Source organism: Hemicordylus capensis, chromosome 1, assembly GCF_027244095.1.
Source record: "Hemicordylus capensis ecotype Gifberg chromosome 1, rHemCap1.1.pri, whole genome shotgun sequence".
NCBI classification, from domain to species: domain Eukaryota; kingdom Metazoa; phylum Chordata; class Lepidosauria; order Squamata; family Cordylidae; genus Hemicordylus; species Hemicordylus capensis.
In genome coordinates, this window is record NC_069657.1 from 97,982,758 (window position 1) to 98,009,820 (window position 27,063).

Sequence of the window (27,063 nt, forward strand, 5' to 3'; positions counted from 1 at the left end):
TGCAATATGAGGACAAGGTTGAAGGATTAAAACAATGAGGTGATGTGTATCAAATTCATGTTCAAATTCCAAATGGCAAGGATGGTCTGAGAAGTTATACGGGTTTGCAAGGCTCTTGCAAAGATTAAGACCTCCAAAGGTTGGAGGAAAAGATCCAAAGATCCAAAGTTGTTGAGAAATGATAGTAGACCACCAGTAACATATGGTCATACATTTTTGAGCCTGTGCAGTACAGAGACATTATTGCAGCTGACTAAATGAGAGCCAGCGTGGTGTAGTGGTTAGAGTGCTGGGCCAGGGCCAGGGAGACTTCAGTTCAAATCCCCATTCAGCCATGATACTTGCTGGGTAACTCTCTCTCAGCCTTCACAGGGTTGTTGTGAGGAGAAACTTAAGTATGTAGTACACCTCTCTGGGCTCCTTGGAGGAAGAACGGGATATAACATGTAAAAAATAGTAATAATAACCCACTTCAAACAACTCCTTGTGTGAGTGGCCTACTTGTGTAAGAAACATAGTAACTGAAGTCTGAGCACAGTCATAAGATTCATTGTTTCTAATAACAGAAGTAGCTTCTGTGAGTTCTCAGTTCAGATATTATTTCTTAGAATATTTCTTAGAGTATGTATATACTGATTTTCAACAAAAAAAAAGGTGGTTTACATAGCAAAAAAAAGAAGAAATAAAATGAGAATGTTTCCATCTCCGAAAGGGTCTCATACATCAGCAACAGTCAGTGGAAGGAACACTATGCTGGCTGATTCTGTGAAGGGACAGTTGCTCTCACCCTGCTAAATATAAGAGCGCTAACACTTTATGAGGTGCTTCTTTGCCCAGTTTTCAGGGGTACTTCAGATGCTATTTTCAAAAAGAAAAAGAAAAACACCTTTTGCATTACAGAAGAGGGAGACAACTACCTTGAGCTACCACACTCTCTCTGACCCTGGTGTTGGTGAGGCAGGGGGAAGCCCCCTTTCCTGAAGTGCTAGTCTTGGAGTTGCACTGGCTTTTTGGCTTTTTGTTTCCTTAAGTAAGTACGTGGTGCTCCATTGCTAATTCAGTTTCTACCACTTCATCTCTTGTTTTTCAGTAGGAGAGAAGCAAATCTCTTTGCTGAACAAAGCAAAGAAAATTAACCAATAGTAAAATCATTGAATTTGCATTTAGCACTTAGGCTTTTGGGAGGAAGTTTCAGAGGGAAAACCCTCAGCATTTGCATTTAAAATACATGCCATATATACAAAATATAGAGGTTTTCATATGATTTTGATAAACAGCTCTTTTGTGATCTGTACTCCTTTGTGCTTTAGCTAACAGAGGCTCTTACCTGTACTGTGCAAAAATGAAAAGAAAGAGAGAAACAATAAGAATCTGTGGAAGGCCAGATTCAGATTAGGACTGTGGGAAGGGAAAGTTAATTAATCCTGTACTCCTTGTGCCAAGTATATGCAGCAAATACCTGCAATGGTGGCAAGTAGCAATTTTGGGGGCAACTTTCAGGGGAAAGTGGTACAATATTTAATCTCCACTTTGCTGTGCATCACAGTCTTGACAGCATTAAAAATTAAAGGTGACATAAAGATTGTAATATTAAATGATTCCTAAATTGTTTGCATTATTTATTTATGCTTGCTGAAAGCATAGAAAGGTAAAATTTAGTTAAGTGATGTAGCGACTCTTAACTCCCCCTTTTTTTACATTCATGAAGGAGTTGTTCTTAGCAACTAAGAGAGCCAGACTTTAACCATAGATACCTTCCCAACAACCGGCAGATACTGCTGCAGTGGAGTATCTATTATTAGTAAATGATCCATTATTCACGTTTAGGGCAGTTGTTTTTATCAGGCCAAACATTCATGGCTTTATTATATATTCTATTACAATCTTACAATTGTAAGATTTCTTTGCATATTCAGTTGAAAAAAGAATTGTATTTCAGTAGAATAAAATTCATGTAATGTACAGGATACATAAGAAGTGATTGCAATTAATAAAACCTGGATTGTCAGTTTTATTTGAACATCTAATTTAAGAATGATGTGAAAATTGGAAATAATTAATTGGATACCAGCAGAGACTAATCAGCTTGAGTCTAGAAAGCATAGCAAGAAATCAGCAGATATGCAACAAAAAGCATTTGGGTCTGAAGTCTGAGATTAAGCTCCAGCAGTTCCATATTCCCCACCTCTTTCAAGCTTTCCCTTTTCCTAAATGTAAGTCTGTGAGGTGATGCCAGGAAATAAGATGAATGACTGCTTTCCCTCCCTCTCCAAAAGGGGAGGAATATGACCCCAGCCAGCTTGCACTACCCTTGCTTCAGTCATGCCTCTACTTACTCATAAATGTCTCAATTCCAAAAGCAGGAGAACGTCTGAAAGACTGTACTGATGGTGTTCACATGACTAATACTATGAAAGATAGCAGGATTTTTTGAGCAGCTCCAGTCTACGCACAGTTGGCTCCCAGCTGACAGACAGAATGTGGGGTGGGCTTTGTCACCGGAACGCTGGGTACTGCATGCCCAGCTATGCTTGTAGTTATACAGTGCCCAGAAACCTGCTGCTTATGTCAGGGTGCAGGCAGTTAAAACACATAGAAACTGGGTAGCTTTTATTCCTTTTTCGTTTCAGCAAAGGTTATATAATGAGGGGATTGCTGCTAAAGTAAAAGGGAAAATGAAGTCTTTGTTAAATGCCTTAACAAAGAAAGAAGGTAAGCACTGAGCGCAAAGCACTTGATGCTTGAGAACTGCTATTTTCTTCTGCACACTTAATATGATCTGCTTAGTTACTGTATAATTATACTAAGTTCCTTCCGTATTTTTTCCAGAATTCCTTTTTGTTGGGTTGTCTTTTTAAGCAGCTCATTATGAGAGCTTGTGTGTGACTTGTTCATTTTAGCTTATCTTACAGAATCCTCAGTCTGTTTACAGAAAAAGCTGTGCTGTTTCATAGTGTATGTATTTAAGTAAGCATAAAGAATTCATTAGATTTATGTTTATTATTGAATACTTATGAATGTTTGCTTCATATGTATGCAATTTGATGAAAAAACATTCCAATGGATTATGGGGAAGTACTATTTAATTCACAAGGGGTGCTAATTTCTTAGAAACATACTGTTAATTCTTCTTTTTCTTTATCTGAACAGTATTTGCAGCTCTAATTATTTTTGAAAAATATGTGAATGTGTAAAGGAAAATTAATCCAGTAGGATGCAAATAATGCATTTTTCCTATAAGTTTGAGCTATAGCGATAGTTTTATTGTGAACATAAAATAGATACTGTATATAGGAAGAAAATTGAAAGTATTTACCTACTTACAGTGTGCAAACTGACATGTGGAAAAGGCAAGAAATCAGTTGTGCAGGGGAAAATACTTGTTTTTGTCATCAGTTTTCCATATACTGTGTGTGGCATTTTCACCGTCTCTTTTTAAAAAGTGTTTTGAAAGTAGTCTTTACAAGAGGGTTTTGTTAACATCAGGTGAGAATTAACTCAGTGTGAACGATTAAAAGCTGTTTACATTTGCCATTTGGTGAGGAAACGGGTATTAGTTTTGAAAACTATGGAAATCATACTGACATTGTTATGGTTCTCCTGGAATTTGGAAGTCCTAAAGTGGTGGTCAAATATACAGTACAGTATATAATCAAGTTACATTAATGTACTTTGATTAAAGCCACTTTGGTCTAATTTCTCTGTTCTATAGTGAACAGAGCTTTTCACTGAGTTCAGTGGGACTGAATGAAATGAAATTTAAGTATTCTGGGTTTCTTTTTGTGGTTCAGTGCCATCCATCAGTGGAAACTTTATATAAGGCAGAATTAACCTTTAGAGGATGAGAGTCCTGTCACATGGAGTCCAAATGTCAACAGTAATATTACGAGTATATAAGTTCTAATGTTCATCCTAGATGTTGTTGAAGACAACAATATTCTTTAGTTGGTTCAGAATTTTTTCAAGCAACTGTATAAAGGTAGCTTTACTCTTTTCTGCTGTCTTATTTATCAATGCATTACAGTATGTATGAATTGACATTTTATTTATCGTACACCATCCCAATTCTCTTCATAATTGTTATATACATAAAGCTAATATCACATACTTCATATAACATATAATGAAATATATAGGATCATAGGTTGAAAGGACAAACCATAGGTAACTCAAAAGATGAATCAACAGGGAAATCGATAAAAAGTACATGAAGGATGCTTCTTTATATAATGTATACAAACCTACATTGTGGAGCCAAGGGTATGTCTTCCTTAACTTTGATTTTGGTCCTAATATTAGGAACTTGGAGTCATATAGTTTTTTAATTAACATTTCTATCCCACCTTTCAGCCTGCTAGGTGTTCAAATATATAGACATTCAATATATAGCTATTAATATGTAAATATACATACAAAGTCACAAACACAATTTTCTTTGCTTTTTTAAACAAAAGGAAAATATATCTCTGATTTGCCAAAAATATATATTTGTATCTTGTTGACAGATCAGATGGAAGTGAAGTAATCACTGTAATTCACTCCTTTCCTAACTGTAATACATACTTGAGTGTTTTGGCTTGCCTTAAGACAGTATGTTCCTTAGTTAATGTTGGTTCTTCTTTGAAATATTTTTTATTTCGTTGGCATGAATGCTAATATTTTATGTATATTTTATGTTCTGAATTTAGTTTTGGTAGTTCAGTTCTTGGTACCTTCCAGATTTATTGAGTAATTGAGAATGTTGACATTCATTTCACAGGCTGTAATTCAACAGAATGTGAATTGCACCCACTCTTCCTTATCTAGCAACAGGAGTCCACATGAGGAAACAAGTTTCTGCAGCAGATCAGTTTTATTGAATGTACAAGTCCCAACACAGTTACATATTATAGAAGAGATGGGTTAGTTCTGGGATAACTGGAACCACTTTGTGTTCAGAAGAGGACCAGGAAGATGAGTTGTTGGACATGCTGGCACTATGCTTAGAGGACAGTAGCCTATAAAAATTAAGGTGGTCTGACAGGGAGAAAATAAAGTCTGTATTGTGGGAGTTCCCTGACATCTGGCAAAACCAACGAGGCAGGACCACCTTAGCTGTGCACAAAATTGACCCTGGAAACCACTTACCCTTGAGACTACCACCTTACAGGGTTAATGGCAAAGTTTTGGGAGACGTTAGCAAGGAGGTAGAGGATATGTTGAAACTGGATGTAATCAAACCTTCCTTCAGTCCTTGGGAATCTCCTGTGTTGCTAGTGCCAAAGCCAGATGGCACTATAAGGTTCCTTAATTATAGGAAATTAAACTCCATCACAAAGCCTGATGCATTTCCTATGCCTAGGATGGACAATTTGCTGGATGTCCTAGGGTGAGCTAAAAAAATTTCCACCATTGACTTGTGCAAAGGGTTTTGGCACATGGCACTGGATGAGGAACTTAAACCTAAAACAGCATTTGCTACTCCTGATGGGCTTTTTTTTTTTTTTAGTTTAATGTTTTACCCTATGGTTTAAGGAATTCTCCAGCTTCCCTTCAAAGGTTAATAAATGGTCTGTTAAATGGTCTGGGGGCTTATGCCCTTGCATATATTGATGACATTGCCATTTTTAGTCAATGTGTGGATGACCTTGTACAACTCTTGAGGTCTGTGTTGTCAACCATTTGTGATACTGGACTTACTGTAAAACTGAGCAAATGTCAATTTGGGTTGCCTGATGTTACTTATCTGGGAGACAAGGTGGGAAATGGGCACATAACTCCCTTGTCAGATAAGGTAGCAGCAACTCACTTGTGGGATAAGACAATTAAGGGCTGGAAAGCCCTCAACTCCAAGAAACAGTTCAGATAATTTCTGGGTCTTGCTGGTTATTATAGAAGATTTGTCCCAAATTTTGAGACGATTGCTAGTCCTTTGTCTGACTTAACCAAGACATGTAAACCCAACAAGATTGTATGGACTGATTAATGTCAAACTGCTTTTGAAAGGCTGCAAGACTCTTTAAGGACAATTCCAGTACTAAAAGCAACATACTTTGATCATCCTTTCATTGTGGCTACAGATGCCTCTGATTCAGGTTTGGGAGCAGTTTTGTTACAGAACAATGACAACGTTAAACATCCTGTAGCCTATCTTAGCAGAAAGTTGCTGCTTAGGGAGAATAATTATTCTCCTATCCATAAATTATTCCTATCTCCCAAAAAAAGGGCTGGTTGTAATTTGAGCACAGGACAACCATTTATTTTTGCACAACCTTTTACTCAGTGGACTGATTACCATGCCCTGCAATGGATCCAAACCATGAGGAACTCAAAATTGCGGAGATGGTACTGGAAGCTGCAAGAATTTGAACTGCAGGTGGAGCATGTACCTGGCAGGGCAGACATTATTGCTGGTGCCCTTTCAAGGCAAAGCACAGGGCACTGAAACCTAACCTTTAAGATTAATGTTGCACCCTTATCCTCTGCTAGGATAAGTGTTTTAATTTAAAAGAAGTGTGAAGGAATGACCCCTTCACACTTTGTTTTACAGTAGATGAAAGATTAGGTTGGCAAGTGTACAAAAATTACAAAATACAACCAAGCAATTTCCTAGCCTTCCCTCACAAGGCTTAGCAGGCTTCAGTAAGACCCTCAGTGCTAACTTCCCAAGCAGTTTCAGCATGATCTTATACTGCTAATGTTCTAGCCTTCTGGCTCATACAACACTCAGCAGCAAAACATATAACAAAACTCTCCCCTGACTCTCCCTTGGGCTGTAACACGGTCTCCCATTTATTCAGTTCCAAAGGAATACCTTGGCCAATGAGAGAGTTTGTTGCCTCAGGCAGCTAGAACCTTCTTTTTCTGCCTGGAGTCAACCAATAGTAACAGTTTACAACTTTCCCTCCAAAACTCTGCAGCTGGCAACTTTTACCTCAGAGCTGCTTGTCAGAAGTAACAACATTTGTTACTCCAACCTTACAGAGCTTGGAGTGGACACAGAACAAGGCAAGTACCAAACAAATTACAAACCATAAAACATAAAATATACATAAAATATTAGCATTCATTCCAATGAAATAAAAAAAATATTTCAAAGAAGAACCAACATTAACTAAGGAACATACTGTCTTAAGGCAAGCCAAAACACTCAAGTATGTATTACAGTTAGGAAAGGAGTGAATTACAGTGATTACTTCACTTCCATCTGATCTGTCAACAAGATACAAATATATATTTTTGGCGGCTGGGGGCGGCTAGCGAGGGGAGGCGAGAGGAGAAGAGGCCGTGGGCGGGTGAACCGTGCCGCCGAGAGGAGCCCGGCTGAGCAGGCGGCGGCGGGCTTCTGAAAATTGCCGGGCAGAGGCTGGTGCAGCAACTGTTGGCAGCAACAGTTAACTGGAGCTGTTGTGGTGGGCATGGGGGCTGGGAGGGGGGAGAGCAGTGGAAGAGGTGGTGGGCCCTGGCAAAGGAGGTGGCCAGCGGGTGAAAATGACTGGGAATAGATTGGGGCAGAAGCGGGGGGAAGCGGTGAGGAGTGACTAGCGGCACAGATGCTGTGCGCTGGTTCAGCTAGTATAACAATATCAGACTATGATTGATTTTATTACTAATCTTACAAGGAAGGGTGTATCCTCTGTTATCCTTCACCCTTTCTGGTTAACAATCTGACTGCTCTTCTGGGTGAATAACTACATGAGGGTGAATAATCCACATGTAGGATTAGGACACTATCCTTGACTTCTTGTAACAGAAACTTCAAAATTATTGCATCTCTCTAAGTGGAAGATCTGGCCATGGGGGCAGACTGTCATGGAGAGCACCTGGACTTCCCATTTTGCAAGTACACCACTGCACGCACATACACACACACTGGAATGCTGGACTATATAGGCCTTTAATCTGATCCAGTAGGCTCAACAAGTGGAAGTAGTTAAATTGTTCCACAGCATTGTTCCAAGCTGAACATTGACACATATGATCCATTTTATTTATTTATTATTTCTCTGTGTAAACCGCCCTGAGCCATTTTTGGAAGGGCGGTATAGAAATCGAATAAATAAATAAATACATCATCATCATCATCATCATCATCATCATCAATATGCAGCAGAACACATCTTGTTTGCTAGAAAAGTCTGCAAACAGGACACTTTTAACCAGAGGTAGAGCTACCAGTGTTCCAAAATGCCCTAGTATAACACAGGTACTCTGGGATCTGGGGGCCCTCTCACTCACCTGCACCTTCCCCCCTCTTCTTGCTGGCTGGCCGCTCTTGTTGTTTTGCCAGACAGTCAGCAACTCCTGCTGCTGCAGCTGTTGCTTCCACTGCCCACCACTGCTGTGGGAGCTAGCTGCCAGGCCTTGCACCACCTGTGGTGCCTCTCCTGCTCCCTGCTGTCATTCTCACACCCATCACTTCCATTCCCAGTGATGCATGGTCCAATCCCAGCAGGCCCTGGGGCACCTAGAAGCAGAAAGGCTGTTCATGGCTTTCTTGCTTTGGACCACCCTAGAAATTGACTGAGGTGGCAGCAGGTGGGAGTGAGGGCAGAAATGGGGAGTGGGAGTGGCAGCACGGGCAGTGGCAAGGCCTGGGAGGTGGGGGGCAGAGCCAGCAGCACAGGTGGCAGCAGGTAAGCGGGGAGGAGGCCACCCAGGTTCAGACATGAACACAAGCCCATTCTGCCTTTGCTATGCCAATCCTTTTAACTCCTTTCTCTTAGAATGTGGAGACATAACGTTTGCCTCTGAAGAATGACATGCATCTCAGCATAGAGCAAAATAAGGCAAAAATGGAACAGATTTTTAGTTAGAATCTCCCCTTCACTCACACGAAGTAGCTTAGGGAACTGTGAGGGTTTGCATTGGACAAGTCACATATTCATTTGACTTCCACCTTCACAAACTTTCTCTAGTGTATGGCAGCAGGCCAAAGGGAAGCCTTTTAACCTGGCAGCGATCACCCAGACTGCCAAGGTTAAATGTTAGGTTAGGTGGCAGGCAGCACCGGGATTAGGATTTATGGGAGCATCCGAGTTGAGACAAAATGCAGAAATACCATAGCTTCATGCTGAAGGAATAACTGTAGATGGTAATGGTAGAAGGAAAATCTATCAGTCAATTTTTACTCTGATGGAAAACATATTTCCCAGCTCAGCTGATGGTTAGGTCATGTCCATGGTGAATCTTGAAGAGGAGAAATCTGTATAAAAATGACATGGCATGTGCACACAACATTTGTAGGTGAAATCAGTATTTTCTTGAAGTTCTCTCTCCCTTTCCCTCTTCCATCATGAGACATCCAATACTACTTGGCTTTACCTTTGATTGGCTACGGATTATTGTAATAATATTTGCTTATTAATATTTATCAGTTAAGCCAAGTGCTTGAAGTGCTTCACATAAATCATTTCAGGAATTCTAACCACAATCCTGTAAACTAAGCCAGTGTAATTCTCCCATGATACTGGAATGGAACTGAATCTAAGAAAGAGTGGCTTACATGGCTGAGATTAGATTTGCAGTCCACAGGCCAAGCTATTAAACTGTTATCCAGGAAGTTTTCCTAGCTATGTCGTGTTGGGCATACAGTATGCCGGCGGGGGGGGGGGGGGGTTTGACTATTTGCTGTTAAATTTGCTGCCTCTGAAGGTGCCCTGTGTCACCCAAAAATATGTCCCTGAGGGTTGCACAGCAGTTGTAGGAAAGTTTCCCACAGCATGGGTGCATCTTCATGGTGCATCTTTGTGGTGCAGCTCTGGATGTCAGCCAGTATGATCTCCCTGCAATCATTTAGCCATGGATCCAAGGCCATTGCTTATCACTGTCTTCTGGGTTCAATGTTCATAATAGCCTACAATCTCCAAATAACAAGAGGCAGAAAAAACCTTTTCAGAATAGTATTCAGTCAAGAAGGGATGCAATAGTCTCGGCTTCCTATATAACAAAACTGAATTGAATTAGTTGGTAATGAGAAATAGTATCAGGATTTTATTTTATATACATTTGTGTGTATTTAAATACTAAGGTAAATCTCTTTTCCTAGTTATGATGGTGACCAAATTCTGTTCAGTGTAGAACTTCGTGATGGGGTTGTGATTCTGCCTACAACAGCTCAGCAGGATCCAGCAAGATCCACTGTGTGTCTAAATAGCTTCCTTGATGTTGTAGGCTACTCTGCTTTGTGAGATGTATGCACAATTGTAGTAATCGGCCCTCCCTTACCCTAAAGAGTGAACCTGAAGTGAACCCTATCCTGACTGACAGGCAGTGACCTCTAGGGATCAGCCACTCAGCACATGGTGGCCTGGCGGCAGTAGAAGGCCTGGCAGCAGGAAGTGAAGGTTTTTCTTTGTGCTCAGAAGGAGCTAGGAGGGGGATGAGAGAGGATGGGCGGAAGGCTGAGTGAGCTGCAGCAATGGGGCTTTTGCTGCCTCATAATCAAAAGTTAGCCTGAAGAATTCTCTCATGGAAAGGACATCTGCAGATCCTTGAGAGACAGGATTGCAGGAAGCTTGAAATCTCCTGGAGTTTGGGGTGAGTTTCAAGGAGGAAGGAAACCAGGGCTTTGGGGTTTCTGAAGGGTTTAGCGAGGGAACAGTTTCTTAAAGTGCGTTAGATATCTTTCTTTTTGTACTATGCAAATCCCTACAAATGGTTTATTGTGTTTTTATTTGTAATGTAACAAATCAAGGCAAACTGAGCCAGTGCCCTTTTCCAACTAGGGCAATGTAAAAGTCTCTGTAAACTCTCAAGGGGGCTTTTTGTATTTTCTTGCATTTTTGTTCTATGCTACTGAATAACCATGATTTTAAAAGTGTGCCACCCCAATATCATCTGAGGGTGCTTTTTGAAGTATTCTTTTTGAAGTATTCTTTTTGAAGTATTCTTGTAGTCAAAGTGTCCCTTTAACCTGTAACTTAAAGCTGAGAGAGCCTCAGACTGAAGCAGTCTCTAGTATTTTGAATAAAGTTTTTCTTTTTTTGTTCTTTGGACTTTACCTGCCTCTGAGTGGATTCTTAACTCAGGAAAAAAGGGGTTTGTTAATTGTTCAATGTTAATCGTTCAGAAACCTACCAAGTTTTCTCACCACATGGGAGCTGCATGTGTTGAGCAAACATGGAGGAAATGATGCAGCATTTTTCTTTTCCCCACATGGGCTTGCCTTGAGATGAAGGCTGGTCTTAAATCCTCTATTTACTACAACAATATAGAGCATAACACTAGAACCAGGTATCATTTTATAAAACTGATTGCCAAGAAATCTAGGACCAACAAAAGGAAGTATTTTTTCACACAATAAGAATATAAGAATAACGCTGCTGGATCAGGCACATAGCCCATCTAGTCCAGCTTCCTGTTTCACACAGTGGCCCACCAAATATCTCTGAGGAGCCGACAGGCAAGAGGTATGTGCATGCCCTCTCTCCTGCTATTGCTCCCCTGCAACTGGTATTGAGAGGTAGGGGTGTGAGGGGTTCCTTTAAGGATGGGGAGGGTTTACTTACCCCTCCCTCCACTTGTCCCCCTCCAGAGCTCATATTTACTGTAGAAATTGGGGCGGCAGGATACCTCCCTGCCGCCCCTTCTTGCTCCTCAATGCAAAAGGCTCCGACAAGCCTTCTGCGCACGCCGTGCGTGAGCTTCACGTCTCCCCGACGCCGGAGGCCCGGTCTACCCGGCCTTGGCCCCTGCCGGCGGGTAGACCGGGCCTCCGGCCACCGAGCCCGGTCTACCAGGCCTCATCCCGGCGGGTAGACCGGGCCTCCGGAGGCCCGGTCTACCCGCCGGCGGGGGCCGAGGCCGGGTAGACCGGGCCTCCGGCGTCGGGGAGACGTGAAGCTCACGCGCGGCGTGCATGTGTGCAGAAGGCTTGTCGGAGCCTTTTGCATTGAGGAGCAAGAAGGGGCGGCAGGGAGTTATCCTGCCGCCCCAATTTCTACAGTAAATACGAGCGCTGGAGGGGGCAAAGCGGCGGGAGGGGTAAGTAAACCCTCCCCGCCCTTAAAAGAACCCCCTCCACCCAGACTGGACTAGCCAGGTCCGAACCGGTCCAGACGGTCCGGTGGCCTTTACAATGGGCTCTGGACCGGTCCGGACCCATCCCTATTGAGAGGCATCATGCTTCTGAAGCTAGAGATGGCCCACGGCCACCAGATTAGTAGCCACTGATAGACCCATCCACCATGAATCTGTTGAAGCCCCTTTTAAAGCCATCCAAGCTGGTGGCCATCACCACATCCCATGACAAGGAATTCCATAGATTAATTATGTGCTGTGTAAAAAAGTACTTCCTCTTGTCAGTCATAAATTTCCCGACATTCCGTTTCATGGGGTGACCCCTGGTTCTAGTGTTGTGAGAGAGGGAGAAAAATTTCTCTCTGTCCACCCTCTCCACTCCATGCATAATTTTATATACTTCTATCATGTCTCCCCTTAGTCACCTCTTTTCCAAGGTAGAGAGCCCTAGATGCTGTAGCCTAGCCTCATAAGGAAGGTGCTCCAGGCCCCTGATCATTTTGGTTGCCCTCTTCTGTACCTTTTCCAGTTCTACAATATCTTTCTTCAGATTATATAATGCTTAATCAACGTGTAATTCTCTGCCATAGAATGTGGTGACTGCCAGCAGCCTGGATGGCTTTAAGAGGGGTTCAGATAAATTCATGGAGGGCAGGTCTATCAGTGTCTACTAGCCTGAGGGCTATAGGCCACCTCCAGCCTCAGAGGCAAGATACCTCTAAATATCAGTTGCAGGGGAGCAACAGTAGGAGAGAGAGTGTGCTCTCAGATCTTGCCTTTGGGCTTCCCAGAGGGATCTGGTGGGCCACTGTGTGGAACAGGATGCTGGAATAAATAGGCTTTGAGCCTGATCCAGCAGGGCTGTTCTTGTGTTCTAAGTGCTTACCAACTTGTCTTAAATTTACATGACTGTGCTGACAAAGATATTTCACATGGAACAATGGGGGATATTCATGTGTATATGTTATGCCTCTCATGTGACGCCACAGCCCTGGAAGAAAACAATTCCCTGTGCTTCCACAGGTTTAGGTAAGATAAATCACTAAAGAGTCGCAAAAGATTGAAAGAAAAAGAAATTAATTTTAGTTGTTATATGGAAAAATGGATGCTATTACCATACAAAAAACTAGGGATATGCACCGAATTGCTTTGGTGCACATCCAAGGGAGGCGTGAGGTTCTCTTAAGAGGAGGCGGCCAGGTCCTATCTGCCTGTCCTCGAAGCCCCCACTGGCCTGCCACGGTGCTGTTGTTTGGGAAAGACTTCACAAGCGGCAGCTTGTGCCACTTGCCTCTCTAAAATGCATGCCATGGTGATGGAATGCATCTCCAGCATCCCTTGTGTGGTGTTGGCACGTAAATGGCGTTGGCGCATGCTGGGGATGCATCCCATCGCCACAGCTCGGCATTTTAGAGGGGCAAGTGGCACAAGCTGCCGCTTGCATGGAAGTCTTTCCCTAACAATAGTGCCGCAGCGGGCTGGCAGGGACTTGGAGGATGGACAGGTAGGACCTGCCCGCCTCATCTTAAGAGAACTCCGCACCAAAACGTTTCGGCGCCAGGGAGCCAAAGCATTTCAGCACCTCTCCAAAAAGGTGCCAGAACACTTTGGGCTCATCCCTACCATCCCTGGGAAAGTGGAACCTTATCACTAAAATCTTGTTTTTAAGAGTGCTTTCCTATGAAAATTATCTTTAATGTTTAATTGCTCTGTAAATATAATGTCTAATTAAGTGTTCATCTTGATTAGACAATCAGCTGAGGCAGAGTTTCTTTCTTTTTTACATATTAAGAATTGAATAGAATACCAAAGATTGCTGAATATTTTTGGGCTGATAAATATGCCTGAAATCAGATGTATTTACCAAAGGATCATTTTGTTTTCCTTCTCCCTTTTCATGCAGTGCCATTTAAAGAGGCTCCTACCTACTCAAACAGAAGACGGAGGCCCCAGAGCACCTTGACAGCACCTCGTGTCTTGCTCCGGTCCAATAGTGATAACAATCTGAACATCAACGTTCCTGACTGGTCAGCCTCCTCTTTAGCTTCTTCACACCGTAGCCTTTCGCCTCACCTACTCCAACAGATGCAGAATAATCCTAATGGAACTGTGAAAACTGTTGGAAGCTATACTTCATCTTCTCGGAGCCGCTCACCATCATTAAATAGAGTAGGAGAGGATGCAAAGCGCCAGCAGCACCGGCACATCAGGTGATTTTTGTCAGTATTTCCCTCATCCCATGTCTCCCACCCCTTCCTCTACCACCACCTCCTCCTCATCTCCATCCCTTAGCCCTAGCGGAACTGAAAAAGAAGAGTAGAAAGAAAGAATAAAAGAAGGGTTAGTGTACTTTGATTGCTGGGGAAGATATGACGGGGATCAGGGCTGTCCTTAGGGCATGGCAAGCAAGGCAACTGCCCTAGGCCCCGCTCTTTTAACCCCATTAGAATTAATTGGAAGGGGGCCTCACACTGGCTGATTTGCCCCGTGCCCCGCACCCCACTAGGGCTCTCTAAGGACAGCCCTGGTGGGGATGTGGAGATGTTGGTTTCAGTCTCTGAATCTAGGACATTTTGTTAGATGCTTTGAAACTTTTCCATTTGATCTCCCCTTTTGTATTATTTAAAGTTCATTAAAGGTGGTTTTTTTAAACAAACCAGATGAGCCATACGATTCTACAGTTCTTTGCAGTGCACTTACACACACACACACACACACAAACGTTCCCATCCCCCCCCCCACTATCCTTCCCCCATTATCTCTGGTCACGATGTTGATAACTGTGGATCATAGGAACGTAGGGAGCTGTCATATACTGAGTCAGCCCATTGGTCTATCTTGCGGAATATTGTCTTCACAGACTGGCAGTGGCTTCTCCAAGGTTGCAGGCAGGAATATCTCTCAGCCCTATCTTGAAGAAACCAGGGAGGGAACTTGTAACCTTCTGTTCTTCCCAGAGCAGCTCCATCCCCTAAGGGGAATATCTTACAGTGCTCACACATAGTCTCCCATTCATATGCAACCAGGGCAGACCCTGCTTAGCTAAGGGGATAAGTCAACTGTCTAAATATAAACATTGATTATGAAGGGAAGGAAGGAAGGAAGGAAGGAAGGAAGGAAGGAAGGAAAGGAGGGTGTGGGGCGATTCTGATTATTGACTGCATTGATTCTCTGCTCATATTTTCAGTGACTTGCCGATTGTTGATTCTTTCACTGTATGTTCAGTTAGCAAACAGATCAAGCCGTTCTTTTCATGAGCTCTGGAATTTGTCATTAGATCCCCATTCATGAAATGCAACTTTTTATTTAGCAGCTAGGTCCAGTGAATCAATCACTCATTGGTAAATACTGAGTGAGGTTGTGGCCTTCCAGGAGCACCAGCCTTTTAGCAATTAATGAACGTCTTGAGCCCAGGATCTCTGGCCAGGACATAATTTCCAAATGGCAGGGACATAACCCATTAAGATGTAAGTTGCTTTGAATCTGCAAGTGGCTTTAAGGACAAGGTTCAATCTAGCTAGCACATGTATACAAAATGAACAGACTGCTGTGCATTGCCAGAAAAAAGGACACTAATTCTACCCTATCTTCCCCACACTGCCAACATCTCTCATCACATGTAATTCTCAATGCAATGAACTGCATCACAGACCAATAAGTATGGAGAAGTGCCTTTTGAAGGGAATGGAGAAATCTAAAGATGTACTTTGCACAGTTTTCCATTGTTGGAGTAGATTGTTGCAGGGAGGCGGGGGTGGATGTGCATGTCCAATTTTTTATTTAATTTTTCTCTATCCCGCTCCAATAAGAGGGGCATAATTTGTTTGGCATGGACAATAAGGAATCTATCTGCTTTTTAAAAAGCAGCATACTGTGAAAGTATTTCAGTGCTTCTGCAGTGGCCAATGTCCCCAGCATATCTGGTCGAAACCACACACTGAGGCATCGTTTCCCATTTTGATCCCCTTAGTAGAAACAACTTTTTTTTTAGAGTTTGGTCCAGCATGTCTACAGCCTATTATTCAATATCAGATATGGCAGCTGACTTCTGGTTTTGTATGATTGTATAGGATTATTTTGTGGTCCACTGGGGGGGCTCTGAGAAAGCAAGTTCACTTACTTTGGTGCCATTTTCCAAAGTTTGAAGATGCAGCTTATTATCACATAGCTATATAAATGTGGGATGTATTCAGTATCATGTTGTGCCTAATACAGGTGAAACCCGTTATCCACATGGGTTCCATTCTGCGGGGGGACTGTGGATAATGGAACTGCGGATAACGGGGCATTAAAGTCAGTGGGATTGGGGTGGGGTAGGTTCCTAGAGGCTGGGAAAAGGGCCCCCAAACGTGACAAGTTTTTTAAAAGCAAATGAAGTGCCCTACCATGCTCTGCTGGTGTCCAACTATCCAGTAATTGCCCCTTCCAGTACCAAATTCCCCATTTTCCCATGAAAAATAGTGGGGGAAATTGTTCCGCCCCCCTCAAAAGATTAACAAAATAGCTCCTCTTGACAAAATGGCTTGGATGGTCCACCTGTAATGGGTTAACTCCCCTCAATTAATTTTGAAAAACAATTTCTTGTGTTTTCCTTTAAAAGGTTTTCCAAAGGTTGTTTGAGAGCTCTAAAAATGCGTGAAATGAGCCCATCTCTCCACACAGTATACAAGCAAAACCAAACAAACAAACCTTGCCTATCAAGGGAAGGACTTGCACAGGAACTTCATTTCCTATAAGTGAGCATGTGATTTGCAGTTTTCTCGCAGCCAACTCTCACAATCATTAAGAGGTTGGACAAGTGTCTTTCCCAGCTTCAGGAACTGTGTGTGCTCCTGGTTTTTTTTTAATTACCTGTTAGCAAACATCTACAGTAGGTAGGAGGATGGGGGAGTGATCATCTGCAAGAAAGGAGCTGGGTAGGATGGCACTGTCCTACCCATCCCTTGTTCCTAGCCTATTAATAAAGTAGGAGGAAAAGCCATCCATCCCACCTCCTCTCTCAACAGATGGTCAATCCTCCCTCTACCCAATTGTTTGCTAACAGAGGATCAAAAATTGGGAGCATGTACAGCTCCCAAAGCTGGGTAGGACACTTGTCCAATCCTCTTAACGGCCGTGTGAACTGCCTTTCTGCCTTCTAAAATGAATCCAGGCAAGGGGAGACTGGAAAGGTTTCACCTGCTTATGGAATCCCCACCACTGGTTATCCCGTTCCCTTCTCAAAGGGAGGTTTCTTTGCTTGGGAAAGTGGAATGGGGAGCCTGGGGAGCTTTATTTTCAGCCAGACCAAAACTTGATGGGGCCTCATCGCCCCGTTTGAAATGGGGTTGAGGCTTTTTAAATTGGTATGATTTGCATTTCAATCTCCCCAAATAGCAAATTTGCCTAACCACTAGTTGATCTGGATTAATGTGCTCCTTCAGCATGGGGAGACAACAGGACCATGCCACATGTGCAGGACTTGCTTTGGGCATTTTTACAGCACCAGCATTCGTCATTTTCGAATACACAGAAGAATCTAACTGGAGGTCTGGGCACCTGCAGTACACTGTTGGATAAATTGGAGGTGCAGTTCCAAGACATAACATTAGAGGGTCTATGTCTGTATTGCATTTCAGATGAATGCCTTCTAACTCTGGATGTGCAGCCTTTCTAACCTGTGCGTAGAGAAGAATATTAGCCTTGATAAAGTTTGTGATGGAACAGTATAGTATTTCTGGCAGTTCTTGTATGCTTATGAGCAAAAACCAGTAGGAATACTGGTGTGAACAGACCAAAGCTATGCATGGGATCTTTCCTGTAGCCCCTTTCTCCCCTTAGAAGCCTCCTAGGCCATCCAAGCTTATCCTGAGGATTGGGGGGCCTTTCAGGAAGGGAGTGGAATGAGCTGTAGGGGGAATTGCTAGAAACCAGTTGGAGGTACCTTCTTCAAACAGAGCTGCACTTGTGAATTCCCCCCTGCAGCACCCTACATACATCTCACCTCTTCTCAAGGGTCTTCCAACCCTCAGAAGAAATAGTTGGGGAATATAAGAAGCTACTATGAGTAGGAGGGAGAAGGGTAGATCCTTTGCAAAAGTTTTGTTACACCCATACAAGTCAGGATTCAATCCTGTGTTTTGCTAGGCTGCTGAGGAAATAAAGCAGATCTTGCAAGTCTTGAAAAGATCAAAAACAGTAAGTGATGGATATTAATTGGTTTAAGTCTTTCCTTAAACCAGTTACTATCTAGCACTGACTCTTTTTGATCATTTCAAGATTTGCATCTACTTATAGATGCCGAGGAGTGCCACAGCTGTTCTCTGCTCTATAGTTATGTGGGGCATACCCCATAGTATAATTATGTGCTTAATTAAATTGTGAAACTAAGGATTTTCTTGTCCACTCAATGGTCTCTATGATGGGAGTATAGCTAAATGCTTACTTTAAATGGACTAGCCAGGATGCCCCATTGTTGGAAATGTACCTTATTATAATAGGATATAGCCTATGTGAATAGCCCCATGCTGTTCTCAGGATATGTGAGATCATGTTAATCAATCTGAGTTGTTAAACCATCAGATAATCTTAACATGTAGCGTGTGAGTTGTTAAAACTAATGTAACATCGCAAAATATAGAATTTATCTGGCATTTCACAACTGTGTTGTAGGTTTGCATAATTCTGAAATGTAAAATGATTCTAGGTTACTGACAAGTCATAAACACGGAACTAGGCAGTTATGTAATATTAGGGATAGTCTACCCAGTCTATATGTATTGCAGACGAAGGAGGTTTATTTTTCATTTTCACTTTATTTTCTAATCCATATAGATATCTAATCCATCTAATCCATGTATTCTAATCCATATATCCATAGAATCAATTGGTGAATGCCTATTAAAAAAATACATTGCAGTGGTGATAGGCTGCAAAGTTACATCTATGCAAATCTGCCAAAAGCAGGGGTTTCCTTGAACAGGAACTACCTCATCTTTATTGACTATGGGGCAGCTATTCCGGTGGTGGTAGGAAATAGGAGAAGAAATGTTGGCAGGTCAGCAGGCTGTTCCAGGGGAAGGGTAGTCAGAAGTTTAATAGCTGTCTCCCCTTCCAGCTGTCCTGCCAGCTCTTTGACCTTGGGGAACACTGCCAACAACCCACATAGCCTTTCCCTGCTCCTCTGCAGTGCCAGGTAGGTCCAAAATAAGCCTATGATTTGAATATGGATGAAGGGGCCGACCTGGTATGTATTACCGAGACTTGGTTGGGGGAGGTTAGTGGTCCAGTCTGGTCCCAGCTTCAGGATATTCTATAGAGGAGCAGGCGAGGGGACGTGGGCGGGGAGGTGGAGTGGCTGTGGTCTATAAGGATAATATCTCCCTCACCAAGGTCCCTGTTATGGTATCGGACCACATTGAATGTGTGTACTTAAGTTTGGGGACCAGGGATAGATTGGGACTTCTGTTGGTATACTGATCGCCCCACTGCCCAATGGAATCCCTTACTGAGCTCACGGACTTGGACGCGGAACTTGCGTTGTAGTCTCCCAGACTTTTGGTGCTGGGGGACTTCAGTGTTCATTTCGGGACCAATTTGTCTGGGGCAGCTCAGGAGTTCATAGCAGCCATGACAATTATGGGCCTATCCCAAGCGGTCTCTGGACCGACGCATATTGCAGGTCACACACGTGATTTGGTCTTCTTCTCTGATCAGGATGGTGTTTGTGGGTGGGGACTCCTTTGATCTCTTCATTGTCATGGATAGACCACCATCTGGTTAAGGTGGGACTTACAAGCACTTCCCACCTTCGCAGGGGTGAGGGGCCTATTAGAATGGGCCACCCGAAGAGGTTACTGGATCCAGTAGGATTCCAAGATGCCTTGGAGGGATTTAATGTTGGCTCTGCTGGTGATCCTGTTGATGCCCTGGTTGAGAACTGGAACAACTTGCTCACCAGGGCAGTAGACATGATTGCTCCTAAGCGTCCCCTCCGACCTGCTTCAAAATTAGCCCCTTGGTATACGGAAGATCTGCGGGGGCTGAAGCGGCAAGATAGGTGACTGGAGCGCAAGTGGAGAAAGACTCGACTCGGATCTGACAGACTACAACATAGAATACATTTAAAGACATACATTGCTCAGGCAATAAGTACTGCAAAGAAGTGTTTCTTTTCTTATCATATTGCCTCTGCGAGTTCACACCCAGCAGAGTTGTTCAGGATTGTGAGGGGACTAGTATCTGCTCCCCCTTCCTTGAACCAGAATTTGGAGTCATCAGTTATCCACTATGATGTGATTAAAGCGTTTTCGCAGATACAATCTCTTGGATTCCGGCCGATCTAGATAGAGACTCCATAGTTAATTTGATGTCTGAACTGGAGGTGTCCAGCAACTCTTCTTATGTTATTCGACTGGATCGTTTTCAGTTTGTGACTCCTGAGAATGTGGACAAGCTGCTTGGAGCGGTGAGGCCTACCACTTGTTCTCTTGACCCTTGTCCGACATGGCTTGTTCGATCTATCAGGGAAGCTGTTGTAGATAGCCTGGTGGAAATCATAAATGCTTCTCTGAGGGAGAGTCAGGATGCCTCCTTGTCTTAAGGAGGCAATCATTAGACCTCTTCTAAAGAAGCCTGCATTAGATCCCTCAGAGTAGAGCAATTATAGGCCTGTTTCCAACCTCCCATGGCTGGTCAAGGTAATTGAGAGGGTGGTGGCCTCTCAGCTCCAGGCAGTCTTGGAGGAAACTGATTATCTAGACCCATTTCAAACTGGTTTTTGCTCCTACCTATCGGACAGATTCCAGATGGTGTCGATTGGAGAGTGTTGCTCTTCGAGATCTGAGCTTAAGTATAGCATCCCTCAAGGCTCAGTACTTTCTCCAGTGCTCTTTAACATCTACATGAAACCACTGGGAGAGATCATCAGGGGAGTTGGAGCTGGGTGTTGCCAGTACGCTGATGACACCCAGATCTACTTCTCCATGCCAACTTCTTCAGGAGCTGGCATATTCTCTCTAAATGCCTGCCTGGAAGCAGTAATGGGCTGGATGAGGGAGAATAAACTGAAGCTGAATCCAGATAAGATGGAGGTACTTATTGTGTGGGGTCAGAACTCCAGAGACGATCTTCATCTACCTGTTCTAGATGGGGTCTAACTTCCCCAAAAGGAACAGGTTCGCAGTCTGGGAGTACTTTTGGATCCACACCTCTCCTTGATTTCTCAGGTTGAGGCGGTGGCCAGAGGTGCTTTCTATCAGCTTTGGCTGATAAGCCAGCTGCGCCCGTTTCTCGAGATCAATGACCTCAAAACAGTGGTCTATTTGTTGGTAACCTCCAGACTTGACATTTGTAATGCGCTCTACGTGGGGCTGCCTTTATGTAGTCCGGAAACTCCAGTTGGTTCAGAATGGGGCAGCCAGGCTGGTCTCTGGGTCATCTCAGAGAGACCACATTACTCCTTTGCTGATGGACCTTCACTGGCTTCCAATAGGTTTCCGGGCAAAATACAAAGTGCTAATTGTAACTTATAAAGCCTTATACGGCTTAGGCCCTGGATATTTAAGAGAGCGTCTTCTTCACTATGACCCACACTGCCCATTGAGGTCATCTGAGGAGGTCCGTCTCCAGTTACCACCAACTCTTCTGGTGGCTACACAGAGACGGGCCTTCTCGGTCGCTGGACCAAGATTGTGGAATGCGCTCCCTGCTGAGATACGATCCTCCCCATCCCTGGCAATTTTTTAAAAAAACACCTGAAAACCCATCTTTTCACCCAAGCTTTCCCACCTTTTAAAAATTGTCTGTTTTTAATTTTATGGCTGTTTTTAAATTGTTGCATTGTTTTATCTTTTATATGTGTTTTAATTGTTTTCATGTTAACCACCCAGAGATGAAAGTTTAGGTGGTATAGAAGTTAAATAAATAAATAAAAATAAAAATAAAATATCTCTTATTCTCTTCTTAGAATGTCTCTTTCTTTCTTAACTTAAGGGGTAATGCCCAAGAACGCACATTCAATTCATTATCTTATTATTCTGAAGCTATCATTGTGGTGCCCTGCTTTAATCAACTAATTCAGTCCAGTGTGCTTCAGTCTACAGCAAGTACTTCCCAGTTCCGTTTTCCCCTCATTAAGTCACCTCCTTTTTTCTTGTTTTTGAATATTAGATATTTAAAAATCCATTAATTCCTGCACATGTTTCAGACATTTTCCAGGCACACTTCTTCCCTGGAAAACATCAGAGCAATTTTGTTTCTGGGAAATATTTATGATTAGAATGTTCAAAAAGATCCTCCTGAGCACAAGCACGTAATGTCTACTAGAATTTTCGATGAGCTGCATATTGCATTTATAAGTTGCCTCCTGTGTCAATTATAATTACTGTAAATAAACAGTGATCATTTATCAGGAAGATGGTTCCAAATGTTGTTCTAGATTTGTTCAGTCTGTAGATGAATTATATAATGACTGCACATACATTCCAGTTGTTAGGCAATGTAAGCAGAGTATTCCAAATACTGACACCTGCTGCTTCCTGTTATGTAACTGAAAAATAGGCATTAGAAATTTGAATACTGGGAGTCACACACTTTTAAAACAACAAACAGAATCTGGAAATAAAGTTGCTGGGCTCCTTGCACCATGAGTGGGATATATATGAAATAAATAAATAAGAATCTGGAAAGATAAAACAGAAATTGTAAAATCAAGGATAGAAACTGTAAATAATTTTTTTAATGTGCAGTGTGGATAGTTTTCCATTTTTTATAACAGAAAAGCACGATTCAAAGAAGACATGTTGGATATTATATTAGCTCACTGAAGTTCAGATTCTGAGACTCACTGATTCTGAGACTCATTTCTAAATACAGTGATTGCCACAGTATTACTGATGTAGCCCTAAACATTAAGAGCTTCAGGCATCAGAATCCGTGTGTATGTGTGTGTGTGTGTGTGTGTGTGTGTGTGTGTGTGTGTGTGTGTGTGTGTGTGTGTCTGTTTGAGATTGATTGATTTTATTTGACTAGTGCAGGGAAACCTGGAGTCAGTTTTTGTCTTTTTTTTTTTTGTTTACACTGAAAAAATTATTATAATTAACTGAACCTTTTCACATAGACCACATTTGAAGGTTAAAATGGATTGTCTAGACCAGCAGACAGATGGTGCTTATGCAGCAGTAATCATGTTATTAGTATGGCCTTGTGTCATAAGGTGAAAATAAAAAAATACATAGTTTAAAAAGTTAACTAATGCTGTTTTTTCCTCTCTCTCTCCAGTGCCAGTTATAACCCCAGTGCCAACAAGGATACTATTTCTGCCTTGGATTATCAGGGTCCAAAACGTAAACTTTACAGTGCTGTACCTGGAAGACTATTTATTGTCGTGAAGCCATATCAACCTCAAGGAGAAGGGGATATTCATTTGCACAAAGGGGACAGGGTAAAAGGTTAGTTCTCCCCCCGCACACCACCACCCGTTACCTCCATGTATTTCTGAATGACCTTTCCCCCCACCTAGTTCAAGCCAGGAGCTGAACATATACTTTTGTTGGTTCCGTTCCTGGTTCAGCTAGGCAAACATTAATGGAACTCAATTCCAGTTCATAACTTGGATACCCTCCAAATTAATTTGAACGGTATCCCCTAAGGATTGCTGATTTGCAATGCAGGGAGCATGTTAATGGATCTAGATTTGTCACTATGACATATGCCTTAAATTAATTTATCAATAAACAGTCTGTGACTTTATAATGTTAGCAGTTTATGTGTGAAGTGGCAATATAAAATAATGTTAAAGGCAAAAGGAGTTCACAGGAATACCATTAGAATGTGGAATATTATATTATATTGTATTATATAAAAACTCTTTGGGCTGGTTCAGATTATACTCCCTCACCCCTGAATTGGCCCATGTGAACACGCTGAGAGGGTGCCGATCTTGACATCTTTCTTAGATGTCCCATACACACATTGCTTTATTGTATGTGGTGAGGGCAGTTTGTCTGGGCTGCTGCTCTACAAGCAGCCCAAATAATGGTTTAAACTATATATTGAAGTCATTCTCTCAACCAGCCCTACCTGCATAGGACAGGGCAAGCCCAGGTAGGGCTGGTCATCTACAGGCCCAGGATTGCTCCCAGTCCTGCTACTTCTCCTCTGGGTAGCCCTGAACAGCAAACCAGACTTAGTGAGGTAGGAGGACAAGCGTGCGCCACCTACCTCACTTGATGGTCACACTGCCAGCAGCTGCTCCTGGTCTGCTGGAAGCCATCTTTATCATCGAGTTGGAGGGAAGGAGCAGCCAGGCAGTGTGAACCTCTCACAACGTACACTGTGCTGCTTGTACAGTGCATTGTGGGATACCTGGCGGCCCCTGTTTGCTTCCCACTGATCACTGCTGGGCTTGCCAAAACGCTGCTCATGTGGGCACATGGGCAGAGGAGCCCGATGGAGACTCCAATTGTGTGGAAAGCAGCAGGTAGGTTCCTACCCCTGCCTTCTGACATTTTAATTATATAACTAGTCTGATATTTTATTAGCTGTGTTAATCAAATGTTATGAAGTCTCCAGTTGTGAAATGTTATGACATACTAGTTTAAACTAGTATTGGACTGCCTGTATAGCAGTGGTTTGGTTGAACTGCCCCCCTACTCAATAAAGGAACACACCAGGATGATGTTGGGATGGAGGTTGTCAGGACAGGCGTGCTCTCAGTGCATCCCCCTTCTTGATCATGTGGGCAAATTCAGGGATGAGGGGAATATCCAAATCAGTCCTATAGTGTACTGAAATAATTATCTCTCCTACTTTAGACAAAGGTATACCAAATCCATAGGCAGAGAGGAGTGCTATGATTCATATGATCTCACTATACATCAAAAAGACTGGAGAAATAAAAATAAGATGGCTTCACTGGGTACCTCATAGTCAACTTCATAGGTCTCCCAATGTTTGTATAAATAACTGTACCCCCAGCCCTTGAGTGAGACACTGGAAGAAAATCTTCATATAATGTGTTCCCCATTGCCTGGGCTGACTGTGTGGTGCCTTAGGTTGAATAAAGTTTGGTCAGCTAAAGAGGCAGGAAGCAGTCTTCTCACTTCTCACTGTCAGAAGCTCAAATATCATGGGGGAAGAAAATGCTATATCTACAACTATCACTAGTGCTTTCCCCCAGACTAACCCTATAATCCCTGTCCTGTTTTCAGCATTGATTCTGTGAAGTGTTAACTTTTGTTATCACTTTTATGACAGAACCTTAAAGCAAAAGTCCTCATGTCTAGCCCTTGAAGAAAGGAGAATTACTTTAACCCTCATCTGGACTTATGGGGTAGATTCCTACCGCCAACTGTGTAAATGTGCATAAACAAGCAAACCACTGCACTCCCAGCTATGCCCTTGTCATATCTTTCCTGCACTTTGGTACATAATATATCCACAAGTAAGGCCCCTCACGACTTATAATATTTCTGTTATTGACAAAAAATATGACACAGGGTAGAAAACAACCCCAAAATGCATGGACTCCCCATGGTGGGGTAGTTTCTATCCCATTCCCACTGTAAGTCAAATGAAAGAAAAGCAACCCCAGAAATGCATGTTCTTTCTCCATTGGGGTAGTTCCCCTGTCTTGGTCCCATGTCAAGCCAATTGGGATAGGAGAGCAACACCTGGTTTATCTTGAGACAATAAATTTTTATTTTCCTTGCAAGCTCAATTGACCATGAAAAGTGAGAATGCCTGACCAATAATCTGAGGCTCTGCATAGTTCTGTGCTCTGAAGTTTAGGCAGATGAAACAAGCCCCACCACCTCCCCACAAATGTCAGATCTAGTGTTTGGAATGAGTATATCATTCATAAGCATCTGACCTTGCAGAATCAGGGGTTTTAGCTAACACAATGAAGGCAGAAAAATCACAAAAGGTAACACTCACAAAATTTCAGCTTCATTAAGACTTTCATCAGTGGATCAACCATCAACAGTATGTGTCTGGTCTTTTCCCACTTCTCCCGATAGGATACAGCCCAATCAAAGGGGGGCTGGACTCTAGAGTTTGGTTCCAGGGGGAGAGAAAAAAAACATGTAGAGGTGGGATATAGGGCATTGAACAGTCTGCTGCCAGTGAAGATACTGAGATCAAAGGGTAACTTGACAGGCATAAAGGGCAGATGATGGTCTACAAGATCACAACCAATTTATCACTGCCCATCTTGATGCTACCAGTGGATGTACTAACACACCCTCTGTGCATCCTGTAATCGCATGAGAGAGGCGATAATTTGAATCGGCCTTCTACGATTCTTCTTCTCTAAAAGCCCTTCTTCTCTAAAAGCCTCTTTGAGCACATGTAGAGAGTAGAGATGTGGGGATGTGCATGAACAGGTTCCGCGGTCTAGACTGCCGAACTGGTTTGAAAGACCGATGTTCGAGCTGGTTCAGAGGTGGGAAAAGGGTTGCTTTAAGGCGTGGGGAAGGTGTCCGTATCTCCCCTGCTGCATTTCCCCTGCTGGCGCTGCTGTCAAAATTGCTGGTGCAGGGCAGCTTTATACCCTCTTACTGCCCTGGTCAGCGCAATACTGGAAGTGGCCAGTGTTTGCATCACACACATTCACACGCCAGCCACTTCCGGCATTATGCTGACTGGGGTGGCAAGAGGGTATACAGCTGACCCGCACCAGCGATTTTGACAGCAGTCCTGGCGGGGGAAACGTGGCAGGAGAGGTAAGGACTAGGGGTGTGCACAGAACCGGCTGACCCAGTTCAGTTCGAGTCTGGACTGGATTTGTACCAAACTTGGCCAGTTTGGTCTGGCACCCCCTCAAATTTCCCTCCCCCAACCAAACACCCCTCAATTGTTCGTGGACTTTTAAAAATAATAATAATAACTAGCTGACCCCGTACAGAGCATCTGTGCAGTTGTGCACTGAGCCTGTGGCATCTCCTTGCAGCCCTCTCGCTTGCTTCCCCCCCGCCCTCTCATTCTCTCCCCCCTGCAGCGCTCTCGCTGTTCCCCCCGCGGCGCTCTCGCTCTCCCCCCTGCAGCGCTCTCACTCTTCCCCCCCACAGCGCTTGCTCGCTC

General features: G+C 43.1%; 1 protein-coding gene across 19 annotated transcripts in view; it reads left to right on the top strand.

The window, feature by feature from the left end:
- Positions 1-27,063, top strand: part of SHANK2 (SH3 and multiple ankyrin repeat domains 2) — a 695,900-nt gene that overhangs the window by 255,383 nt on the left and 413,454 nt on the right. For 18 of the 19 annotated variants that reach the window (XM_053285990.1, XM_053285997.1, XM_053285975.1 and 15 more), the window contains 2 exons: positions 13,904-14,210; positions 23,260-23,429. In XM_053285990.1, coding sequence (XP_053141965.1) covers positions 13,904-14,210; positions 23,260-23,429 — 477 coding nt within the window. Of the gene's footprint in view, positions 1-2,508; positions 2,713-13,903; positions 14,211-23,259; positions 23,430-27,063 lie in introns of those variants that run through there. The other variant, XM_053285992.1, reaches the window with a different exon arrangement.